The sequence below is a fragment of the Zalophus californianus genome, chromosome X (genome assembly GCF_009762305.2).
Source record: "Zalophus californianus isolate mZalCal1 chromosome X, mZalCal1.pri.v2, whole genome shotgun sequence".
In the NCBI taxonomy this organism is placed as follows: domain Eukaryota; kingdom Metazoa; phylum Chordata; class Mammalia; order Carnivora; family Otariidae; genus Zalophus; species Zalophus californianus.
The window spans coordinates 122,492,763-122,518,973 of record NC_045612.1 but is presented as its reverse complement, the minus strand read 5'-3'; the positions used below and the strand labels follow the sequence as shown (position 1 = coordinate 122,518,973).

The window sequence follows — 26,211 nt, the reverse complement described above, 5'->3', positions numbered from 1 at the left end:
TAACAAGATTGCTTGGGCCCGGGGCCCGTCCCTTTGGCCTCTGCCACTCTGGCCATGGCCGTTTCCTTCCCTGAACACAGAGGGTCTCCCGCCCCGGCAACTGAAGGCTGGGGGCTAGAAAAGCCAAGGTGCTGGGGCTCAGGGGGCCGAGGAAACCCCTTGCCCTCGACAGCTCTAGGAAGTCAGTTCATCATCATCGTTTGTAGTGGAACAAATTTCAAGAAGAGGCAGAGGCGGCCTTGGTTTTGTCCAGGTTTATGGGATGGGAGGCAGCCAGTGCAGGGAGAGCTTTGACCGGACCCCTGCAGGGGTAAACGTGTCCCTGCCCAGGGGACCATTCTCCCTCGCAGCCAGAGCCTGTGGGGATGCCCGCCCTCCCCGGGGGAGGCCGAGGAGTGGCATGGGAGAAGGTTCTGGACCCAGCCTTGGGCCTGGGGGACTCACTGAAGCTTTCCAGCTAGAGCTGCCCCGAGAGGCAGTGTTTAACCGGCTGTTTAACTGTATGTGCTCACTCTGTCCTCCCAGGAAGGAGACAAAACAGGGGCACATAAGCCATGCTTAAAATTCTTGGCAAGTAAAAAATAATCTCGTAACCTTCCCCTGAATTGCACAGGCTGTGTAGGAGACGAAAACGGCCTCATTATTTTTCTGGTATTGAAGACTGCCTCTTAATGCTTCCATCAAATCATGCCAGCTTGGTGGTATTATTGAGAAATTTTGAAAACCTTCTGTGAGCATTGATAATGTGATTACCCTACGCCTACTGTAAAATCCTAACTCTAAGCACAGGTAATACCTGAGCCGTGGTACAGAAAAGGGCTTCTTGGATGTTATTACCAATGTTGATTTAGGGCAGAGACCCTAGATTTTCCTCCAGAAAATTTTCTGCTGTTCTTGCTTCCCAGAATATCCAGGATATTCTTTTCCAGAGCACCTCGCCAGGAGTTTAGCCACTTATAACATTTTAAACTCTTACTTGTTTATCTTGGTGAACTTTCCTGGCTAGCAAGGAAATCCATCATTATGCTTGGGTCCAAGTGAAGGAAAAAGAACCTTTTGTATTTTTTTTTTTTTAAGGTCTGTGTATGTTGTTAATTTTTGTAAATGGGAGCTGGCCATGAACACAGTTTCTGGGTTAATGATAGAATAGGTACGTGTGTGTGTGTGTGTGTGTGTGTGTGTGTGTGTGTGTGTGTATGTGTGTAATAGATGTAAACTTTTAATGATGGAAAATGCCAAACATACACAAAAGTAGAAAGAATGGTAGCATGGAGCCCTGCTGTGCCCTTCACCCCACTTCACCCACCAGCCACACGGGGGCCAGTCGTGTTTTGTCTGTCAGCCCGTCGCCTCCCCCAAAGCCTTCCTGCTTTATTGAGGCGAATCCCAGAATCATTTTGAATCCACAAATAGCTCTTCTAAAGTTAGGGATCCCTTTCGAAAACATAGCTATAACGCCTGTGCCCCACTTAATAGTCATCCCTTAACATCATCCCTTCTCCAGCAAGTTTTCCCATTTCTCCGGCGCGTTTGGGTCCAGCTGCGGATGAGGCCCGCACAGTATGTTTGGTTGGTGTGTCTCTGAATTTCCACTCCCCTGTCCTTTTTTTTCCCCCCCTTTCTGACAACTTACTTGTTGAGGAAACCAATTTGCTCGTCCTATAGAATTTCCCTGATACTGGGTTTTGCCGCTTCACTGCATATTTCACATGTTCCTCCGGCCCCCGCTCCTTATGCAGACTAGTGCAGTTAGTTCGAGAGGCTTGATCTGATTTGAGCTCAAGTTCTTTTTCTATTCTTTTTTGGGGGCAAAGTCTCTTTCGTAGCCGGTGGTGGTGGTGGTACGTCCATCGGGAGCTGCAGACTCTCCGGTTGTCTCTTGCTGTGACGTGGAGAGTTTCAGTGGATCCTGGCGTGGTCAGCCTCATCCATCCATTCACAACGATGCCCATCAGCTTTTACACCCGATGCTGTGCACGTGTACAAATGAAAGAGCTCAGGATGAGTTCCCAAAAGTGGGTTTGCTGGGTCAAAGGGTAAATGCATCGGTTGTATTTAGGAGATGTTGCCAAATCCCCCTCTCTAGGGGTTGTGCCCTGTTGCCTTCCTACCACTAACAGAGGAGTTTCTCTTCCCACGGCCGTGCCGACAGAATGTGTTATCACGCTTTTGCATTTTTGCCAGTCTCATAGGTGAGAGATGGTATCTCAGTGTAGTTGTAATTTACATTTCTCTTGAGGCCCTTTATAAAAGTCTTCAGAAAATAGGAGCAGCATTTTTGAGTACAAAAGTCTTTAGAAAAATCGATCTTTTGCAGTGAAAATGCTGCTGGGCTGCGCTGCCTTCAAGTTTCTGAAGGTTGTTTGGAAAAATGATCTTAATGTAACTTGTTAGCAACCTCCAGGGGCAAAGGCGGAGGGCTCAGGAGCAGGATGTGCGCAGTTTCCCAAATGGGTGATGCACAAGAATGTGCTGAGTGTGCCAATAGGTGTGGGAGATTTCCCTCTCTAGTTATTCTAGATCTCCTGGAGATACAGAATGCACCTCGTGTTAGATTTGGAGTTGTCCCGCAGCCAGAAAGCTCATTTAACATTGCTTCACCCCGAGTTTCCCACGCTTACGTGCCACTGAAGCCTCTTTCCACCAGGACACCTGTACGGTCCCCGCGTGCTGGTGTGATGGCCCAGAGCACTCTGGGAAGGGGGCACCATCCTGCCCACCTTCTTAGCAACCGTTGGTGCCACACCTGGCCCCCGTTCCCTTCCCGCAGCTTCTGCCATTGTCTCTGTTTCGGTAGCTCACTGTTCTCATGCTGTAGTCATGGGGACTCTTACGGTGTCTCCTGTGCTTACGGCTCCCTGGGGCTTTCACTTAGAATACAGTCCCCAGTACAGAGTGATTTGAACCCTGTCCGGACCTTGTTTCCCCCGGCATCAGCCCCGCTCACCTGCGTCCGCCCCCGGCCACCCTGTGGCTCTCCCCACTGGAACGTGTAGCTCCCTGTGCCTGGGACACTCTTTCTCCCAAAGTCCACACACCTGTTCCCTCCCTGCTGTAGTTTCCTGCACAAATGGTGTCTCACCAAGATCCTCACTTAAGCAATGGCTCTAAAAAGGACCCCGTTCCGTCACACTCTGTCCTGGAAACTGGATTCCTTTTCCTTAAAGCACTGATCGCTGCCTGTCCTAGTGATATACTCTGTCTCCTTGACTAGCATACCACCGCCCGAGAAGAAGGACTTCACTTTGTTCCCTGCACGGTCCTCAGGACACAGACGGCTGCAGGCAGAGGGCAGGGCCGAGTGGCACGCAGGGGTGCTGCCCTGGGTGCTGTGCCGAGGGGCTAAGGTTGCGGCTCGTGGCTGTGTGGTCCATGGCACTGTTGGACACTGGCATCCTCTGGGGGAGGGCCTGGGCTGCCCCGTACCACGGCGGGGTGGAGGGGTCTGTAAATCGGCCCTGTTGTCTTCTTACTAACTGCCCTCCAGCACTTTTTCCCTTCTACATATTGTGCTCCATTGTGTTTTAAGAAATCCTGTTCCTTGTTGCTGCTATTCAGATCCCAGAAAGGGGTGTTCGCTAGATGTTCCGATATCCAGTTTCCATGCGGCACTCTCTTCGCCATGAGGTCAGCCTTTGTGCTTCGAGCCTCGTAGTTGCTTGCTGAACCTCTTCCCTTTTCGGGTGGTACGAATAAAGCAAAACCCGCGTGTCTCCTACAACAAGAGCGGCGGCTACCCTCTCCTGAGCATTCTCGACTAGAATGCTGCACTATGAGAGACTGAGATTAGCGGCTTCTGTCCGAGGGGATTCCGGGTTTTCAGAAGAGAGTGGGATTGCTCACAGTTGGAACAGGCTTAGACCGACAGTATCCTGTGAACCTAGCACGTCAGGTGCGGCCCGTGTGCAGCCCCTGCTCTACGCCGCTAACTGTACAGCATACGCTGGGGGTGGAAACAAAACGAGCATTGGTCCTGCTTGTGGGACAGGTCTGCTGCCCCGCACAGGACCTGCTGTTGCTAGAAAGCTGCCGGAAGCTGTCTGAGGTGCATTCAAGGCCGCCTGCCAGAGCTGGGGATGTAAAAGGTAGAGGTGTAACAAAACTTCTCATTCTTTTGGGTTGTAATGTGTGGTATTAACATGGAATATCTCTAGAGGCCTGCTAGCCCTTTCCTTCACGCTGTGGGTTTACGAAGCCATTTGGTTTGGGGCGCCCGGGTGGCTCAGCTGGTTAAGTGTCTGATTCTTGATTTCGGCTCAGGTCACCATCTCAGGGTCATGGGATCGAACCCCATGTCGTCGGGCTCCACACTCGGTGGGGGGGGGGGGGGTCTGCTTCTCTCCCTCTCCCTCTGCTTCCCCCCACACTTGCACACATGCTCTCTCACGTGCACTCTCTCTCTCAAATAAATGGATAAATGTGAAAAAAATAAAATAAAGAAGCCATTTGGTTTTACTTTTGCCAGTACAGTTCCCTTGACATCTTAACTTGAACAACAAATACGGAGACTTCAGGGCAGCAGGAGGTCGGGGTTGATTAACAGCTTTAAGCTGCCTTCTCAGTGCACTCCTATCGTCACGTGAAGCTGCACCTTCTCCTCTCCTCTCTAACCATCCTTTCAAAAGCAGACTACAAAGAGCATCAGTTTACTTCGGGACATTTGACGGGCCGTGTGGGTGGCCTTTGGGTTTGACGCAGTGTGAGTTTGGAGGCCTTGACTTTGAGTGTATTGCTAACCCAGTGAGGAAGACGATGAGTGCCGGTGTGAGGGGCCTCGCCGTGAACCCCACCCTGTGCCTCTTCCTGGCTCTCTGACTTCGAGCAAGTCACCTAATCTCCCGGAAGCTGCCGCAAGATGTTGAGGAGTGAAAAGCAAAGACTGGTCTGTGTCCTGGATTTTTTTTTTTTACACTGTGCCTTCATCCACTCGGGCTGCTATAACCAAATACCACAGACTGGGTGGCTTATAAACAATAGAAATTTATTTCTCACAGTTCTGGAGGCTGGAAGTGCAAGATCGAGGTGCCAGCGTGGTCGGGTTCTGTGTCTGCTGAGAGCCAGCTTCCCAGCTCCTAAATAGCCATCTTCTTGCTCTGTCCTCACATGATGGGAGCGGCAGGGAACTCTGGGGGATCTCTTTTATAGGAGCACTGATCCCGTTCACGGGGGCTTCTCCCTCACGACCTGATTACCTCCCAGAGGCCCCACCACCGAACACCATCACACTGGGAGTTAGGATCCCAGCGTGTAACCAGTGGGAGGGAGGGTGGAGGAGGGAGCCTAAACATTCAGATCATAGCACATTGCATAATAACATATGTTTTTATTAGTACCACCTTGCATCGAGCGGTTACTGCTTTTCTACCATTTTATTTCAGATGTATAAATACTCACTTGGGCTCTTAATTAAAATTAAGAAAAGACTGTTCTTTTGGCAGTCACAGATGTTACTATTTTCTTTATGAAATGGAATATACTGGTATTTTAGGAAATCCCGAATCACTGACCACATCCTCTGAATTTGACCAAAGTTCTAGAGGGGGGAATTTGAGCAAAGGGAGAACACTCCCAAAGAAATGAATTTTGCAGATGTAAAGGAAGAGGTTTCCTACTCTTTGAAGTTTTTATTAGATGAAGATTTATCATAGTTGAAAATTGGAAGTGGTGTGAATTCTGTGAAACATTGCTTGTCCCTATAAAAGCATACGGGCCCAACCTTGGCCACTGTGAGCAGGGGCACGCCTACGGTATCAAGGGGCTTCTCTGCGCTTGATGAGCCAGTGCAGACTTGAGAATTGGGGGAGGTGGGCTTGAACCCTGGCAGCTCTGCCAGATCTTAGCTTGTCATCTTGGGCCACTTAGTTCATCTCTCTGAGGCTCAGGTGTTTTATTATAAAATCCGAGAAGGTTATGCTTATCCCATAAAGCTGTTGAGAGGATTCCAGGAGGTGACAAATGCAAAGCATGCAGCCAGACCCTGGCACCTAGTAGGTGCTTGATGCATCGAACTATTTTAATATATGCTTTATACCCTATAATTATATAACAAATAATACATACTATATAAAATGTCTGTATAAGGTTATATTTGCACAATATAGAATAATCCTTTTGTATGATTATGTACTCTTGTATAATAATATACAATATTATTAACATAATATATAATGTATACTTATATAATAATAATATATAACTGTTTTTAAATAACAGTATTCTTGCGATGCCTGGGTGGCTCAGTCGTTAAGCATCTGCCTTTGGCTCAGGTCATGATCCCAGGGTCCTGCGATCGAGCCCTGCACTGGGCTCCCTGCTCGGCGGGAAGCCTGCCTCTCCCTCTCCCACTCCCCCTGCTTGTGTTCCCTCTCTCGCTGTCTCTCTCTGTCAAATAAATAAGTAAAATCTTTAAAAAATATAAATAAATAACAGTATTCTCTCTGAAATACTAGGACTTCAAGAAGATCATGTTCCCTAGTAGCTTTCACACTTTTTTTAAACACTGGAATCTTTTTCCCTTTCCGTTCCTGCAAAGGACATCTGCGCATCTCAGACATCTCCTGTCTGAGATGGAGCAAAGAGGAGGTGCTTGCTGAAGCAGGGGTGAGGGTCCCCAAGCCCAGACAGGCTCTCCCTTTAGCTGCTCCTGCTCTCCACACCAAGACACCCTCAGAACAGAGTGGAAACAGCTGTTCTAGGCCAATCTGCTTTCTCTTCGAGGTCTCAGAGCCACTTGGGTAGAGCTCAGAGTGCAGGTCCGTGGCCTTGACGTTGAACTCTCGTTCTCCGAGTTGCTCTGCAGTGTCTGCGGTGGGATGAATTACGGGGCTGCTGATCCCCCTCCCTGAGGGGACTTGGGGCCTAATCATAGAACCTGGTGCCTTGACAGGCTGCTGACCCCATCCCTGGGTTTACTGGTGGCCACACTTAGGCTTTATCGCTACTAAAAGCCATAAGGAAGTCGCAACACTTAAGTGTAAAGCTGGGGCTGACATGCGTAGCGGCTTGCATCACAGCCTTGACACTGGCTGTGTGTGTCTGTACTTCTGTGGCTGTTTGATTAGCTTTGATTTTCAAGCAATTGAAAAAGTTTTGTTCTATGTAGTGGAGTTTCATTTCTCCATATGGGTGTCAGTGTCAGATGATGATCTATTTGCTGTACTTGTTGGAGCAGTAGACCTGGTTAGCAGAGGGGCTGATCATTGACTGTTAGAGAGAAATTCGATTTCTCTGGCCCCAGGTTTTTTGTCTGAGAATGATGTAACCCTTTTCTACCGACTTCATCAGCCTTTGTGGGTTGTTGGCTGTGACATTAAATGAGATGTATTGGAAAGCCTTTTATGAGAAGATGACTACAGGGAGACATTATTATGTAAATGAGTCTAAATTTTCTCTGCAAGAAAAGTTGGGCCACTTCTTTGGCTGATGTGCTATGAGACGGATGACCTTCTGTTTCTGCCTTCCGTTAGAGACTCTTGGTTCTCTGTAAAACAGCTAAAAAGGGAAAACACGTGGCCCGGCCATGTTGGGATGTAGGGGTGTCACCCTGGAATGTGTGGGGACCCATGATGCGCCTGCATCCACTCCACGGGAGAGGACTCACCACCAGTTTTCATAAATATATCTTTTGTAGCTGATGCAGTCACAGAGATGCTCTTGAGCCCTGAGGCCTGACTCCAGAGGGTAGGAATGGGTTCCTGCGTGTTTTATTTGTCCTTCTCTTATTCCAAGGTCTGGGGTTAGAGTACCAGAGTTGATGAATTCTTTACTTTGTCTCCCATGAGTACGCAGATTCAGCATTGTCCTGACAATCAGACTAATCACCGAAAACATTACATGCCAGACGCCCTCCCAAGTAAGCCTTCTCCTGACATTTTCTCATTAAATGGGGGAATCATTAAACTGAGGTGTAAAGAGTTGAAGGGACTTGCCCAGGGTCCCGCTGTACCGCTGGAGTGTCACTGGTACTCACCAGCCTGCCAGGATGCTTTCGTGAGTGGAAAATCAGGGAGTTTGGGCTGGCCGCTAAAGATCCAGATTCCCCGGTCACAGTTTAGCCCCAGGACCCGTGTAATGGCGGAGCTGGAATCTGAAAGGCCTGCTAATGGCTTTCCAGAGAAGGAGTTCATGCCATTTCTGGACCAAAGTATTTCAAACCTCCTTAGCCCGGAGGGCTTCCAACGCTCACGACCTAGGTAGGGGAGGTGAGACAAAGGGTGTGCTGTAGGAGGCCGCCTGCTCTGTGAGGGCTGGAGGCAGGCCTTGGTTTGGTCAGCACTCCGCTTCCACCACCCACACCAGGCCTTGTGTGCACAGGGGCGGACTGGCCGGAAGGAGAGACGGAGGGAGGGAGGAAGTTTGGATGGATGGAAGGAAGGATGAATGGATGTTTGGATTGAAGGAAAGAATTGAAGAGGTGCATGGTAGGGGGAGATAGAGAGAAATTAGAACCGGAATGAGATAAAAGAAAGATAGAGGAGACATAGAGTTTGCAGTTTTATATGGGGCATCATTATTGCATTGTTCACAACTTCTTGCTGTTTCCCATGTGTTCGTGCACACAGATGTCATTCATATTTTTTTTTTTAAGATTTTATTTATTCATTTGCGAGAGACAGAGAGAGAACAAGCAGCAGGGGGAGAGGCAGAGGCAGAGGGAGAAGCAGGCTCCCCACCGAGCAGGGAGCCCGATGCGGGACTTGATCCCAGGACCCTGGGATCACGACCTGAGCCGAAGGCAGATGCCCAACCATCTGAGCCACCCAGGCGCCCTCGTATGTTTTATTTAATAGACATTTTTGACCACTAACCCAGATGCGGGGGATAAACAAATAAGAGATGATCCTCCTCTCAGAGAGGAGTTTAAAATCTCAGGAAGTTACTTAAGCCACTCTTGGTTGCCTAATCGTTACTAGAGGTCGTGGGAATCCTGATTCGCAAGTCCTCACCTGCATTGGATGTTCCTGGAGCAAAGGAAGTCGTCCACCGGTCAAGTCTCATCTCTGCGTATATACTCACAAGCCAGGAAGGTTTTATGGGATCTTTATTTTTCTTTGCCGAAGCAATGTGTTTAACTGTTTCCCACCTTTCTATAAAGCTTCTGAGTTTTTCATTGTTGTTCCGTGTATTGTTAGGCTCTCGCATGGAATGACTCTGATTTTTCTTTTTTAACCAGGATTGATCGTAAGATGTCAAGTGCTCACACCAACTACAAACTGGATGAGGCCCAGGCGATAATGAGTGAGCTCCGGACCATCAAGAAAGCCATTTGCACTGGCGAGAAGGAGAGGCGGGACCTGATGCAGGTAGGGGCCTGGCACTCTTCACATCCCGTGTCCGTCCGTCTGCCTGCCTGCGTGTCCATCTGTCTGTTAACATTTTAGGAAAATATGTGTTTACAGTATATATTATGTATTTGTTATGTATACAGCTCATATATATTTTAAAACATATGTCCCTGCCATGTGTGTATATATTTCTGCATATGTGTATTAAAATATTTGAAAGTATGGGTGTTAGTTTCCTAGGGCTGCCATGACAAAGTACCACAAGCTGGTAGAGAACCACTGAAATCGATTCTCTCAGAGTCTGGAGGCCAGGAGTTCACAGACAAGGTGCTGGCAGCGCCACGCTCTCTCTGATGGCGCTAGGGGCGGACCCTTCCTCGCCTCTTCCAGCTTCTGGGAGCTGCTGCCGATCCTTGGCATTCTTTGGCTTGTAGATGCCCCGCTCTAATCTCTGCCATGTCGTCACATGGTGTTCTCCCTGGGTCTCTGTGTCTACATTTTCTCTTATAAGGATGCCAACCACTGGATTCGAACCCAGTCTAATTCAGTATGACCTCACCTTAACTTGATTCCACCTGCAAGGACCCTCTTTCCAAATAAGCTCACATTCACCGATTCTTAGGACTTGAACAGATCATTGGGGAGGACACAGTTTAAGCCGTAACGACGGGTGATACAGATTGTTCAATAATCAAAACAACTTAAAAGGTCTGTGATGAGAAGTCTTGCTACCACCCCATTCTGTCCTGCCCTGTAACTACTTTTATTAGCTTCTTGTATACCCTGCCAGCATTTTTGCAGACACAGGAGAGGGTGAGCACATGTTCAGCTGCGCCCACAGAAAGCTAGGGCTGTGCCTGCCGCTGTTCTGCCCCGGCTTCCTCACGGGACAGTAACACCCCGTCCCCTTTTCTGGATCTGTGCACAAGCTACTTCATTCCTTGGTATGGCTGCGTGGATAGATTTTAGTTATATGGCTGGGATCGTTGGAGCTTTATACTGCTTTATTTTTTTTGTCCCTTGGACTTCTGTAGATTTTCTTGTACTTAGAAAAAGCTTGAGTTTTTGCAGATGGATGCCCACTGGTCTTTCTGCCTGGTCCTGGGGTGCATTCAGATGTTTCTGTTACGGCTTTCATTTTTTTCCTCAACACACTGAGTGCCTGGCAGGCGTGTGTCTGGATTCTGCAGAATGTAAGGATAGAAGCACGTCTGAAGCAGAGCTCGGACTTGTGGGCCAGATGAGACAGGTGCACACTTGCACGGCAGCGCTCCCGAAGGTCAAGGATTCAGGAGACTTGTGGAGTGTCCCCACAGTGGTCATTCAATTGCCCCTTACTGGGCCCTACCCCAGGCCTGCTAGATTAGGCTCTGGAGGTGTGACCCACCAACCTGTATTTTCAGGTGCTCTCCCAGGTCATGAGAGGTACATGGTGGCAGGAACAGCTCCCGCCATTGCCTGGGGCCTCTGAGTGCAGCATTGGACGAGGTGCCGTGTGGACCTGCCGCATCTAATCGAAGCCCCACCCCCAGGGGTGGACCACGTGGTATTCCATCATGGGGCCTTGGAGACCTTGCCCCAGGACGTTGAGCTCATTTCTCTGCCCCGGCCTTTCCCGGTGTGCCGAGCTGGGGCAAGCCGCCCACTTGCCTCAGGTGGGTTCCCCACCGCAGAGGTGGAGATGGAATTTCTGTAAGAAACTTCAGACCCCAGCATCCTCTCTGAGAAGCTCCAGGGAGAGGCCTGGGCAACATCCTGTCTAGCAAAAGGAAAGAAGTTGTTCTGTCTGTCTTTTATGACCTTAACAATATTGGCCCATTCCAGCATGCCTTCGTCTGGATCCAGAGCCCCCCGCTACACGTGTCACGCTGCACCTGCGCGTTCTGGTGTCTGCTGGAGAGAAATACATTCAAAAGTCTTCTAAAAAATTGGAGAAAAATCTCATTTCTTTTTGGCCTCCCCCTAAAGGAGTTACGTACACCAGAAGACATAGTTGCTCTAGTTTTTGGCAAACTAACATCTGTATGAGATGACTCTTGACCATGTAGAATTATGACTGAAAAATCAGGTTATATAAATATGTAAACCTCATCTGGGAGTGGTTTTCCTTCTGTGTGGTTTATTAAAATCTCAAGGCAACATTCATCTCTGTCAGACTCATTTATTGATACAACATTTTGGACGGCAGTGCTCCCCCCCCCATTTTATTGAGGTACAATTGACAGGTAAAATTTTATAAATGTAAGGTGTACAACCTGGTGATTGGATAGACACATGTAAGGTGGAATGATTACTAACACATCCATCACCTCACATGGGTACCTTGTTTTTTGTGTGTGTGATGAAAACTTTTAAGATCTACTTTCTTAGCAGCTTTCAGATACACAACACAATATTGCTAAGTATAGTGCTGTGCATTCCAGCCCCGCAACTTACTCATCTTATAACCCGAAGTCTGTGCCCTCTGACCCCTCAGCCCCTGGCGACCACCATACCACTCTGTTTCTCTGAGTTTGGCTTTTTTGGAGGGAATGCTTGTTTTTTTCTTTAGGAAACAGAAAGGTTTAAAAAAAACAGTAAAAATGGTACCACAGTTGTTCCCTACTATTATCTATTATTCTCATGCTGCCAGGAGGACTCCGTCACTGTCTGATTTAGATGACTGTGCATTGGATTAAAGGTGCAGGTGGTGAGGGTCCTGTCTTTTACGTCTCACGGGAATGGGGGGCAGGGCGGGCCAGCTCCCCGGTGCTGACGCGGCCGCCCTGGAGCCGATGACATGACTGCTTCTAAAGGGAAGAGAAGCATTACCACCTCTGCCCAAGTAACTCGTTGCCTTCTCTTGCAGAGCCTGGCCAAGCTGACCGATGGCTTCAAGAACAGCTTTTCTCTTAGCGACCCTCCGCAAGAGTTCCCTCACAATCCAGGTGTGCTTGGCGATTCTTTACCTCAACAGTTCTGTGATGCTGGGTCTCAGACTGACATCATTGGAGAGGTATGCCAAGAATGGGGGGCGGGGGGGGGGGCGCCGAGAGCCGAGTGTGCCCAGAGAGAAAAGAGCTGCTTTCGTGTTGCCATCACTCATTTGTTTGACTTTGCCACTTTCTCTTCAGAAATGTTTTGGCTTTTGTGCCATTAAGTTTGAAGGAAAAATCCAGCTGTGAAGATTCCATGGCATGGAAGACAATTGAATTGCTTAGTACCTCTGTCCTTGTGATTTGGATTCTTTAAAACAACAGAATCCTTCTGAGAGTTGAGTTTAGATGTGTTCTTTTTTTTTTTTTTTTTAAGATTTATTTATTTTAGAGAGAGAGAGAGAAAGAGAGTGTGAGGAGGGGAGGAGCAGAGGGAGATGGAGAAACTTAAGCAGACTCCACACTGAGCATGGAGCCTGACCTGGGGCTCGATCCCATGGCCCTGAGATCATGACCTGAGCCAAAATCAAGAGTTGGACGCTTAAAGGACTGAGCTACCCAGGCACCCCAACATAGGACATTTGAGAGCAGGGATCAGCTAACTTTTTATGTAAAGGTCCAGATAGTAAATATTTTAGGCCTTTGCAGGCCATGCAGTCTCTGCTATAACTGCCTAACTGTGTTGTTATAGTGCAAAAGCCGCCGTAGGCAATATGTGAACAAATGGACAGAACTGTGTTCCAATAAAACTTTATTTAACAGGATTGGATTTGGCCTGTGGGGGTCATAGTTTACTGATCTTTGACTTAGACCAGTGATTTTTCAGAGGCTTTGTGTCTGTTTCACCCTTAGGTTATACTTTGGTGCTATTTCTTATTCTAAAAGAATGTCAGGAAATTGAATTGAATCAAAATTAATTTTGCTTGGAACTTGGAAGAATTTCATAATGCCCCTTTTGATAATTACTGAAGCCTTGAGTTAGCTATAAAAACAAAGTTGGCAGTCATCATCTGAAGTAGGGTAGTGAATGCTTAAAGACACTACTGTTATAATGTTATTGAGTGAAATTTATTACAAAAGGAAAACAAATGAAAAAAAGATGGCTTCTTTTTCTTAGGGCTTATTAAGTAAAGAGGAGACATCAATGGAATGTGGAATGTCCTCCCCAGAATTAAGTAGAGAAAAAGGAAAAAACCATTGACAAAAAACTCTGGGTTTTAAATAATTAGCTAATATTTTGAAATTTGGATAAATAGTATCTCTTTGAGTATAATATGGTAAATAATGACTCTTTTGGTCTTGGACGTTCTGAAACAGTCCTGTTTTCAGTTGTCACTCTCAAAGGTGCATTTAGACATTTTTGTTTGGTTTTTTACACTTAGACATTTTTGACCAGGCGATTTTGGTTTAAAGAATATGGTCCCCATCTATATAACACACAGAGAAGAATCTGTAAGTCAGAGATGTCTGCCATTTTTGCCTAAAGATTTTTGGCATGCAGGAAGGAAAGAAGTGTAAGACTCATTGAATTCCATGAATAATTTATTGCTGTTATCATAGGTTTCAACTAGGTTGAGAGAAACAGGTAAGATCAAAGGTTCTCTAATGATCTAGGTAAGGCTTTCTAAAGATGTCAGGTGCAGAGTGGTTGGTTATGCTGTTGCAGTAACTTGAGCCACAAATTGTCATGTTTGTGAGGTTACTGGGGCCGGCCTTGGGTTGACAGCTTCATGGCTGTTATCTTGTTAGTTATTTCCATATCTGTTTGATAGGTGAGGGGTTCGAGGTGCCAAGTCACCGGAGGTCATGTAGCCAGGGAGAGGCAGGCCTGCCTGGGTTTGAATCAACATCTCTGATGCCTAAACCCCTGTGCTTTCTACTACCTCATGCAGTTGTTAAAAAAAAAAAAAAAAAAAAAAAAAAAAAAGCATATTGAAGGGCTGAACTGGATTAGTTGGCTATTGCTGCCTAAGAAATTACTCCAAAACCTAGCATCTTAAAACAGCACACTTTTTATTATCTCAGACCTATAATGTAGCTCAGGAGTCTGGCAGGGCCTTCTGCTTCAGGGGCTCTCCTGAAACTGCAAGCAAGGTGTCACCCAGGGCTGCAGTCTCGTCTGAGGACTCGACTGGGGAAGGGGCCACTCTGAAGCTCACGTGACTGTTGGCAGGATTCACTTCCTCATAGGTTGTTGGACTCAGGGCTCTGTCTCATTACCATACAGACCTCTCCAGCACAGTAGCTTGCTTCATCGAAGCGTGCAGACTGAGAGAGTCTGCTAGCAAGGTGGAAGTCACCGTCTTTTGTAACGTAATCGCAGAAATGGCTTCCCATCATCTTTGTTGTGTTCTACTGGTTACGGCCAAATCATGGCTCTAGAGCACTCTCAAGGGGATTTCACCTGGGCTGAATCCCAAGAGGTGGAGACCATTGGGGACCATCTTAGACATCTGCACACCTGACTTAGTTATCACTTACGTGCTCTAAGGCTACATAAGAACTGTGCAACAGGAACCTGTTGAATCCATTGGGCCGTAGATTTCTCCTTTTTCGATTAAGATGTCCATTTTGTTCTCAAGGAAGAGTGCAGAAACAGAGCTTAGGGATCTGTAGACAGCATCGGGAAGAGGTTTTAGGAAATGACATTTGTTTGTCTTGATGAGGGGTCAGCTGCAGGCGTCTCTAACAAACAAGATGATGAGGTGACAAATAGCTCATTCCCAGTGTAGACAGTTTCTGGAGATGTGATGCTATAGCCTTAATGTATTTATATTGAGGAAACCGTGGAGAGGGGCTTTGGATGAGGCTATTAAAATGCCCACAGTGGTGACACGCCTCATCAGAGAATGCTCGCTCCATCCCTCATTCAAAGCAATAGAGATATAAAGAAATTCCTATTGACATATATCAAAACTGGTATCAATAAATTCAGCTCTAATCATTCAAATAGAGTATTTTCAAATGTTTGTTGACATGAGGTTATTTAAAAAAAAAAAAGAAGACTTAGTGGCTATAACGTAGGGTCTAGTTAAGGTCAGATCTACAGAGACAATTGATTCAATGAACTAATGTCGTATATTTCCAGGAATGGAGGAAGAAGTAACCAAGGTGAGCTACGGTTACCTCCCATACAGGTCTTTTTTTGGTTTTGTTTAGGAATTTGTTTAGTTCAGCGTAATTGGTATGGAAACATTTAAGTACAGCTAGTGATCACATGGGAGCGCCACATTTCAATTCTAACTCCTAGGGTGATGGGCCGCCTTCAGGCTTTTCCACACCTTGCTTTCTTTCCTTTAGACCTTTAGTTCTTTAACATGCTGCGTAACATTCGAAGGAGGCCTGTAGCCCATCCCTCACAGAGCTAGTCCACCTTCTTCAGATCTTGCGACTTCTTAAGAGAACATCATTCTTCTGCGTTCACTGAAGAATGAGAGAACATACTGTACAAAATGGGATGAATATTTTTGCCTTTGTGTCAGCTTTTACTAAATAATTCCCTGTGTTTTTAAAATTTAAGTTGTTGTTGTTGTTGTTGTTGTTAGGAATTACACAACAGATGAATACACTTCCACTGTTAAACAAATCCACCAGTGCTTGGGAGGCAGTCTTCCCAGCCCCACCTGCAGCTTCCACCAGTCAGAGGTGGCGGCCGAGCACTGTTTGGTGTATTTCCTTCCAGACCCTTGAGAAATGGAAATTTAAAGCCAAATTAAAATATTCTTCATTGTCGCTGAAAGTTGAAATGAATTTTCGATTTTGAAAATATGTGTTTAATATGTTTCCCCCCTTTTTTTTCCTTCTGTTCCGGAAAGTTTGTCTTTGATGATAAAACAAGACTTGTAGACCGAGTCAGGCTTAATTGGCAGTATGAGGAAGCCAGAAAGAGGTAAGAAGCTCCTTTCTCAAATCTTGCCTTCTGCTTCCTTCCTTTCTTCCACGGAAAGAGGTTTTGTGGCGCTCCAGTGTGGGACTGTCCACTTTTCATCAGAAAGTGGTGTCTGCTAGAATACAAAATCCACGATCTTCCTTTCTGGGTAAGCCTCTCAATGCCCATGATAGAATTTCATGTGCATTTAAGACGTGAATGTCTCACTGTTGTGACCAGTTCTAAAGCCATGAGCTAATAAAGACAAAGACTTTCCCGGCTTCCTTCTCCTCTCAGATAGCTCAGGACTCCCACCCACTCCGCCTCCCAACCAGCAGTAGCCCCTCAGACCTGCTTCAGCACAATTGCCTTATCGTTTACATGTGTCGTTTCCAACTCCAGAGGTTAATGGAAATAGTCACATATCTTGGTTTAAAAGACAGTTTCACAAGGACTAGGTCAACAGGTGCTGGCGGTACCTCATCCGCTGGATTTCGGTGGAGAGACTCGCAGCACAGCCTTTTGTGTGGACCTTTGCCGTAAATCATCTGCCCTCGGAAAATCAAGACTTGACCCTGTCTGTACCTGTTCAGGATTTGTCTTTCTGTCGCCCTCTCCCAGCCCTAAGCATTGGACAAGGGCAGAACTGAGAGGCAGTGCAGTATTTTTAGCAGCTCACGTCCCTCCCCACGTTTGCAGGACCCCGGTTTCAGGATTCTGACCCTGCCCTGGCTTTTGTGTCCCCTTTCTGGAGACCCTCTCTCTTTTGTGTCTTCTGAAGAGAGCCTTAAAACCAAATTATTTCCAGATATGTGCTTGAGAAAGCTATGAAGCATATTTTAAAAAAAGTTTCTTTAGTCACATATGAACTATTTTCTTGGAGGGTCGGGGAGAAGGAGTGGAATGCCAGGTGGGGTAAGGGGGTCCTTTCTGGAAGCGAAATAGTTGGCTCTGCTCCACATACTCTATCATTCACGATGTCTGGAAATCCATTTTGTCGCCTTTTTAGAAAACGTAAAAATAGCAACAAAAGCGGATCACATGACTCCCTGCTAGAGGGCCGACATGAGCTGACATGGGCTTTCTGTTTGCTCAGAGCTCGTATGCCCGCTTCTTCCTGGCTTCTCACCACGTATCTGCGGTGGGCTTTACGCTTCCACACCGACCGCTGCCGAGCGCATTCAGCCGTGCTGCTTGTCTCTGCAGTCATATTCTCCGTCTGTCGTGCATGCCTTCTCCTGGGCTCGCTGCCGTTTGTCAGGGGCCGTTGTCCCCTTTGAATATTCCTCTGCTCATTCTTGCGTGTTTCTCCTGGACCGCACAGTGTGGGTGCTGGAATCTGCTGGGCTGTAGTAAAATGCAGAAAATAGTTGGTTGTTGCGCTTAGGGACATAATTGTTACATGTTTTGCTGCGACATTTACTAAACATAGCAAGTGATTTCTTTGTTTCCTAGAGATGGTATTGGTACACAGTGAGTAACCTTTTAAATGTTGAGATAAGACATTTGGGCGAAAAGGCAAGTATTTAAGAAAATTTTTCAGGGGAGGACACTGCATTTCATCGGCATCTTTTATTATTTATTTATTTATTTATTTATTTATTTATTTATTTAAAGATTTTATTTATTTATTCATGAGAGACAGAGAGAGAGAAGCAGAGGGAGAAGCAGGCTCCCAAGGAGCAGGGAGCCCGAGGCGGGACTCGATCCCAGGACCCTGGGATCATGACCTGAGCCGAAGGCAGACGCTTGACCGTCTGAGCCACCCAGGCGCCCTCATTGGCATCTTTTAAATGACAGTACTATTTCAAGATTGCCAGGACCTTGTCAGGAGACACACGGCAGCTACATGGGGCGGGGTGGGGGGGGGGGGAGCCCTGCCCCCCGTGCTTCAGCTTTTGTGGGCCAGAAACGCCGTTCTGGGCCGCACCAGCCACATTTGAGTATCAGGGACACGTTGTGGAGATGTCCCGGACCGTCTTGTCCTTTTCCCACTACCACAGCGGTTCCCAGTAGGCAGAGTTGGGGAGTGGGGACCTCACCACCCCCAGGGAACTTCTGGCCATGTCTGGAGGCAGGTTTGGTTGTCACGACTCTGGGGGCCCTGCTACGGCCGCTGCTCAACATCCTGTGGCGCATAGGCCGGCCCCACCCAGAGAGTGACTCCCCCATATGCCACCAGTGCCGAGGCCGAGAACCCTTGCTCTGGCTGGAGGACTGTGGTGTGTTAGCGGGGCCATCCCTGCAGGATTTTCTGCCGGCCGGTCTGCATGGGTGACCCCAGTGGTGTCATCTGCACCCCATCCCAGCTTCTGCAGGGGGCAGAAGCTGCTGGGAGAATGGGACATTGTACTTCTTTCTACGCAATACCTGCCCTGTTCTGGACATTTCAAAAAAACTGTGTGGGTTATGCGATGCGATCACATATGCTCTTTAACCTATTTGGGGATATAAATTCCTCCCCAACTAACAGAAATATGTCGGTTTATCAGTGGCTCTGCCTGAGGGTGAGGACCTCTCCCTACCCCACCCGGGCAGTACCTGCTGGGGTTGTGTGCGTGTGTATGTGCACACACATACAGCATGTGCCTGTTTACAGACGTGCGTGCGTGCATGCACACTTGTATTTTCCCCTTTGTTTTTATTACAAAAATAATACACGAATACATTGTTTTTGTCACAGGCACAATCAGTAGAGACCACCCACTTTCCCCTTATCAGATCCCACTTCCTATCATTCATGGTTTGGCGTGACACCTTCCAGGCTTTTATCTAAACATTTAAATAAAGTAAGCCCAGTATAGTTAAATGTAGTATGTGATGCATAGCTTAGGATGCATAAGCATCCCTCTGTGGATAGACATCTTAGATGGTTGCAGTTTTTCCTTTTCACAAACAGTGCACGTCTTTTCCTAGGCCCCCGCCTTGCAGAAATGACTATTTCCTTGGACTAGTACTTAGCAATGAAATGTACAGATCTTAACACACATACACTGACAGGTTTTATAGGGGCGTCTGGGTGGCTCAGTCGGTTGAGCATCTGACTCTTGATCTTAACTCAGGTCTTTATCTCAGGGTCCTGAGTTTGAGCCCCGCATGAAGCCTACTTTAAAAAAAAAAAAAAAAGTTTTGATAGATACCCCCACATTGCCTTCCAGAATGACTTAGCCACCTTGCGCTGCCACCAGCGCCGATGGAGAGCCCTGATTTTCACATCTGCTGAGCATCATTAAACATCTTCATTTTTTGGTCAATTTTACTAGAGTAACAGGCAAAGGCCTTCTGTCAGTTGTCATGTGCTTCTCCCTGGTGTGAATGGTACATTTCCTGGTGCTGTTCAACCTAATTTTGTGTGACTTTTGGTTCTTTTAGTTGCTGTGTCTGAATTTTTTTTTTTCCAGACAAGTGATCCTTTCAGAAAATGTTAGATGCTATCATTCCCCTGTTCCACATGGCTCTCAAACCTTGAAGGAGGCCACTTTTGCTCCCTAGGGAACAGTTCTGGTCCTCATGACTAGGGCAGAGCCCAGGGATGCTGCTGACCAGCCCACGGCGCACAGCACGGCCCCACAGCAAAGACTGCGGTGGCCCGGAGCGTCAGCAGTGCCTCAGCTGAGAAACCTTACTCTTGGCCTTCTTATTTTGCTTCTAAATCCCTACTGTGTTTGGACAAGGACCCACAGGAGCCGGTTTTCCACTAAGGGCATTAGCCCACTCCCCCGTGTCTATCCTTGCCCTGTTCCAGACAGGTTGACCCCTCGGTGTTCCTCAAACACGCCGGGTCTCAAACCTGCCAGGCACACTCCTGACTTAGTCCCTGGAGTCAGCAGAATAATGGCCCCTCAAGATGTTCACGTCCTAATCCCAGAACCTGGTGGCTGTGTCGCCTTCCGTGGCAGAAGAAACTTTGCTGATGGGATTAAGTTAAGGACCTTGAGACGGGGCAGTGATTCCGGATGATCCAAGGGGGCTCAGTGTCATCACTCGGGTCCTTAGAAAGGGACAGTCTGGGAAGGGGATGTGTGGAGGGAAGCAGAGATTAGAGTGGTGTGGGCCACGAGCCGAGGCCTGTGGACAGCCCCTAGAAATGACAGCGCAATGGATTCTTCCCTAGAGCCTCCAGAAGGATCACAGCCCTGCCCACCCATTTTTGACTTTTGACTTCTGGAACTATAATATAATAACGTGTGCTGTTTTGGGGCGCCTGGGTGGCTCAGTCGGTTAAGCGTCTGCCTTCGGCTCGGGTCGTGATCCCGGGGTCCTGGGATCGAGCCCCGCATCGGGCTCCCTGCTCGGCGGGAAGCCTGCTCCTCCCTCTCCCTCTCCCCCTGCTTGTGTTCCCTCTCTCGCTGTCTCTCTCTGTCAAATAAATAAATAAAATCTTAAAAAAAAAAAAGAATAATGTGTGCTGTTTTAAGCCACCGAGTCTGTTGTTACAGCAACAAGAGGAAACTCGTACAGTGGCCATGGCCTTTGCCGTTTCCTCTGCCAACAATGGAATGCTTTGCCTCAATTTGTCAGATGGCTTCTGCTCTCCTCTTGGTCACCTTGTCAGAGACGCTTCCCTGATCATTCAGAATAAAGTAGCATGCCCCATTCCCGCCCCCATCACCCCAATCCTCCCAGCAAATGTAACCACCTAACCCATTCTCTATATACGTGTTTGCTTCTTTATCATTTGTTTTTCCCTCCGAGAACGTAAACCCCACAAGGGCAGGGATTTAGGTCCGTTTAGGTCACTGCTGTAATTCCAGGAGCTAAATACCCACTGAATATCTATTGATTGAGTAAATGAGGGCCCCATTTGGTCACACTTGCTGTTTGGCACTTGCTTCTGCCAGTGGGCAAGCAGAAGGAGTCCTCGGGGCCCAGGTCCTGGCTCTCCTCCTGGCTCCCTTCCCCAGGGCCCGCTGTGGGCCTTGGGATATTGCCCCTTGACCTGAGGACAGAAAAGGCAACAAAGATACGCATGTCTTTAGGGTTCTAACAGAGGCAGGGCATGGTCTCTTCATTTCAAGAACTGTGTTCGCATGATACATAATCATACCAAGCTCAGCTTACAGTTCTTGGGCCTTCATGGACATTTGAAAAGGCTCATGATCTTGAATCTTTCTATAATGAATTCTCTTCTTGGATGCTGGAGAAGACGGCTGCCATTTTGGATCTGCACCCTGAAGGATGCTGGGATTACGGCTGCCCGTGCATTTGGGAAGGGCTTTCTCAACCAAGAGGGGAGCAGGGATCAGGGTGGAAAGTTGTGTGATCGCAAGTTTCTGAGGAGGTGGGGGGTCCGTCTGTGGCAGCTGGACCAGCCTGTAGTTGCAGAATGAAGCGGGGGGGGGGGGGGGGGGCGGGGGGGGTGGAGGATGCCGCGAGCAGGGAGGCAGGTCTGCGTCACGGGGGACCACAAGCACCTTGGAAAAGAGTTGAAAATGCCGGGCATTCTAGGACTTTTGAGTCGGGAATGGTCAGTGTGAGCCATCCAAATGGTGAGAGATCCAGGAGGGCAGTTGGAGGTGGTACGGACATCATGGAGTGGCTGAGCTCACCTTGGGAGAGAACATGCACTGAGAAAGGAAAAGAATTCAGGACTGAGTCGTAAGAAAGCCCCATAGCTATTGGCTTGGCGAGAGTGAGGCTGGCCGGGGGAGGGAAGTAAAAAGTCCGAGAGAGTCTGGCTAGGAGTGAGCAGAAAAGAGAAGAGGAAGTAAAACCTCAGAAGACACTCACCTCCAGGGACCCACAGCAGAGGAGGAGATACTCGAGAAGTCACAGCAGTAGGCCGGCAGAACTCTGCTTCCCCGCACTACCCGCCCACAGTGCCCCTGGTCCTGGGACCAGGTTTTTATCATGCTGACTTGCTTTTTTTCCATTTAAAGAACTCTTATTCTGATCGATCTCTCTCTTTTTTTTTTTTTTTCTGTTAAAATAGCTTTCTCTTACAAAATAATGGTGATAGTTGATGTGAGTAGGTTTTTTCAGAATCTCTACTTGGAAAAATAAAAAGTTGGCAGCCCTACACCAGCCCCTCCCTCTTCCTTAAGTGGCATGGGCCATGAGGAGTGTGACCTAGATAGCCCTCACCGGAGCTAAAGAAGGAGAATGGCCCCGAAGAGCGAGTTCTCAGAGGCTCCCTTTATGGCTGGGGATCATTTAGAAGGTGGACCTTGAGTTTTGATAATGAGTTTCTGTTCTCATTGGATTTTAAGCTGCTTTAAAATGTCTGTGTAGCGGGGCGCCTGGGTGGCTCAGTGGTTAAGCGTCTGCCTTCGGCTCAGGTCATGATCCCGGGGTCCTGGGATCGGGCCCCGCATCGGGCTCCCTGCTCCGCGGGAAGCCTGCTTCTCCCTCTCCCTCTCCCACTCCCCCTGCTGGTGTTCCCTCTCTCTCTGTCTCTGTCTCTCTCTGTCAAATAAATAAAATAAAAAATAAATAAAAAATAAAAAATAAAATGTGAAGCATTCTTGTCGGCAGAATCCTCAACCTCTGTTCACCGAGCCATTGATAGCGGTGCCCTCTGTCAGGCACTTGGGGTTCTGGTCCCCTGAGGTGGCTGCAGGGTACATTTCCAGTCCCCGCGGAGTAATTTGATTTTTGCCTCTAGTCACTGAAGTCAATTCTTCTAGATCTGGCTTCTAGATCTGGTGAGCGAGTGAGGGCCTGACTTGTAACCTGCTCAGCCGTAGGTCATGTGATTGCCAGCCACACCTGGCAAGGCGCTCGGCTGGACACAGCTTGGAGTCACAGTCAGGACAGCCTCACGTCTCCACCGCAGTAGACATGTGAATTGAGGGAGGGGTCGGTGTCATCAGGTCCCAGGGGTGGAATCATCCAGAGCCATGACAGGGATTTTATTCCAGTTGCCGTTTCTGTTTTTTCAGACTGCCCCCAAATGAGATACACGATGAGCACAGTATAGACTTGGGTCCTCCCAAGTCCCACCGAACTGCTTGCACGGTGGCAAGCAGTTCTCCCCCAAGAACTAAATCTAGAACTAGCATTAACGTTTCAGAACCCGAGCAGCAAAGACCACAGTCAAAGAGCAGTGGCTTTGATGTTCTGTGCGACAACGCTCCACGTGGCCACCTCCATGACAGCCCCATGAGCATCCCTGGAAGGAGGGTGGCCTACGTACAAGAGAGCATGTACCTCGTTCACCCACCAATGCATGGAAAAGTGCATCACTTTTTTTTTTTTAAAGATTTTATTTATTTGAGAGAGAGAGTGCGCGCAAGAGAGAGCTTGAGCAGGGAGGAGAGACAGAGGGAGAAGCAGACTCCCCGCTGAGCTGGGAGCCCGATGTGGGCTCGATCACGCTCAACCGACTGAGCCCCTCAGGTGCCCCAAAAGTGCATCACTTTTAATGGCAGTGTTAGCAAAGAAGAACACAATGCATCCTTCCCTGCTCTTTCACTCTGAGGCTGGGAATGGCAGGTGGCCTTTTCTTTTGCTGCTGGACTTGCATTATTTTAGTGCTACCGTTCGGCATTTGGTTTTGTCATTTCTGCTACCTTACCTGTGGACATCAGTCCCCCAGCTCCCGTTCCCAAAATCATTCCACCCCGAGTTCAGCTCAGCTTGCCTACCTTCTGCAAAAACTCCTGAGCTTTACCACTTACGAGTGGGGGGAGAATGTGTGTGTGTGTGTGTGTGTGTGTGTGTGTGTGTGTGTGTGTGTGTGTGTGTGTGTGTGTGTGTGTGTGTGTGTGTGTGTTTCAGAGAAGTCTTGTCTTGCATATCTAGATTTGAGATTGTTTTTCAGAGTCGGGAAATCGTCGAAATGCAGTGCTGGACAATGAGAAGTAGCAGGACGTATTCAGATTTAAAGGAAGTTATGGAAGTGGGACTCGTAAGTCCAAGTGGTGGTGTGATTGCTAGAGAACTCCCTAGACCAAACCACCACTCTCATGGTGACTAGTTTTGTGATTTCAACTCCGGGTCATGGGAAATGTACCCAAACAACTGCTTCTGTTTCCCTTCAGGAACATTACTTTGGATTCTCAAGGCAGACCTTATGATAGGAGTATTTTCACATTATTGGTTAAAAATTTTAGAATGTTTTTTTTAAAGATTTTATTTATTTGAGGGAGAGAGTGAGAGAGAGAGAGAGAGAGAGCATGAGAGCAGGGTGAGGGGCAGAGGGAGAAGCAGGCTCCCCTCTGAGCAAGGAGCCCATGCAGGACTCGATCCCAGGACCCTGGGATCATGACCTGAGCCGAAGGCAGATGCTCAACTGACTGAGCCACCCAGGCGCCCCAAAATTTTAGAATTTTTCAAAGCCAGTTTGGAAGAACAAGTCTTGAAGCAATCCCGGTGACGCGGATAGTTCCTTATTTTTAACCTAAGAGCACTTGTTCCAGAACTGTGCACAAACTGTTGCTGTTTCCATAGAAACACTCACAGTCCAGATAGGAACAAAACATTTGGCCCGTCCAGTTTCCCTGCGTCTTAGTGTTCGTTGCCAGGATGGGTCCTGCTGTTCTCTGGTGTCAGGAATCAGTGTCGCGTTAGGATTCCAGTTGGATTTGATCAGTCGCTTAGAGTCTTCCTGCATCTTTCCAGTGACCATGTGTCTGGGTTTGGGGGTGAGGCGCAGCTGGGGGAAATACGGGCATGCATCCTTGCCACTGTGGCTCCTTCCGCACTCAGGCCAAGGGGAAGAATCCTGCAGGTGTTCTGCTTCTCATTTAAGGAAGTCGCTCTCCGAAGGTCTATATGCTCAAAGGGGAAATGACGTGAGGGCAGGCAGGGGTGTGGGGGTGTGAGTAGACCCTTCCTCCACCACATATTCTAGATTCAGATTTCTCGGATTTCTAATGTAGACTAGAGAGAGCTGAGCCAAATGGACACCGGTTTATCAATATTTAGCTCAATCAGTTGAAGTGATTTTATCACCCATCTGGCCTCGATCTCAGCTGAGGTTTTCTTGAACTTTTGCTTTTCACTTACATGGATATTTACAAAAAGAAAACTTTTTTCTTTTTGAGAGAAAACAACAGAAGTATCGAATCTGTAGCTGCAATTGAAATCTGAAGGCACAAGGCTCTAAGCTGACATCATGCCCCAGACTGTGGTTGTTGGGGTCCCGTCATGTCTCATAACCATCAGATGGGACCGTGGCTTGCCTGGAGTTCCTTTCCCTTCCAGAAAGCAGCCATATCTTAGGAACATGCAAAATTATATGGTAGACTGCAGGCTTTACGTATAAATGCAAATAATTAAGGATTATTTTGGATATGTAAAATATACCTCAAAGCTGTTATATTAGAAGTGCATTTTTTGCAATAAAAATGCAAATCACATTTAGGATTTCCGTGTGAATTGTGAGGGTCTCAGTAGTTTCTGCAGCATCAATGCAGGTTTCCATTCATGGTTTAATGGTGCCTGGGTTATAACAGAAGATGTGTTCGGGCAAAAATAGTGAGGGAAAAATGATTCATATCTTATTTCTGCCTGCATTAGACCTGTTCAGGGAATAGAATTTGGAGGTCACATAATAAATATGAAACCTGAATGCTTGATTTGAGGATTCCCTTTTGTTTCTTCTCTGTCATGAGCACACGGACATATATTTTAACGCTTTTAAAGGCATTTGTGAGAGGTTATATATAGGCCATAAAATGTATTACCTGTCAAAAATTAGAATCAGTGCAGATTACAGTTGACTTATAGGAAAAAAAAAAAAACCCTCGCCAATTTTAAGTTGCTCTCAGGTTTTCTTTAAAAATGACCTTGGGGTGGGGCACCTGGGTGGCTCAGTCGTTAAGCGTCTGCCTTTGGCTCAGGTCATGATTCCAGGGTCCTGGGATCGCGCCCCCCGCCCCCCCCCCCCCCCGCATCAGGCTCCCTGCTCAGCGGGAAGCCTGCTTCTCCCTCTCCCGCTCCCCCTGCTTGTGTTCCCTCTCTCGCTGTCTCTCTCTCTCTCTCTCTCTCTCTCAAAAAATAAATAAAATCTTTAAAAAAAAAATAAAAAATAAAGTAAAAAAATAAAAATGACCTTGGGGAAGTTTCTTTTTTGCCAACTTTAATCATGACCTTACTTTGCTTTCATGTATTTAATTTCACTGAAATGATATTTCAGGGAAAAAAAAAAACGCCTTTCGATTGTTTTTCTCATATTGCTCAGAATTGGAATGATGGTACT

General features: G+C 47.5%; 1 protein-coding gene across 4 annotated transcripts in view; it reads left to right on the top strand.

The window, feature by feature from the left end:
• The window catches only part of WWC3 (WWC family member 3), a 117,863-nt gene that overhangs the window by 57,866 nt on the left and 33,786 nt on the right, over nt 1-26,211 (top strand). For all 4 annotated transcript variants that reach the window (XM_027608037.2, XM_027608038.2, XM_027608040.2 and 1 more), the window contains 3 exons: nt 9,173-9,302; nt 12,133-12,279; nt 16,015-16,088. In XM_027608037.2, the coding sequence (XP_027463838.1) occupies nt 9,173-9,302; nt 12,133-12,279; nt 16,015-16,088 (351 nt within the window). The remainder of the gene's footprint in view (nt 1-9,172; nt 9,303-12,132; nt 12,280-16,014; nt 16,089-26,211) is intronic.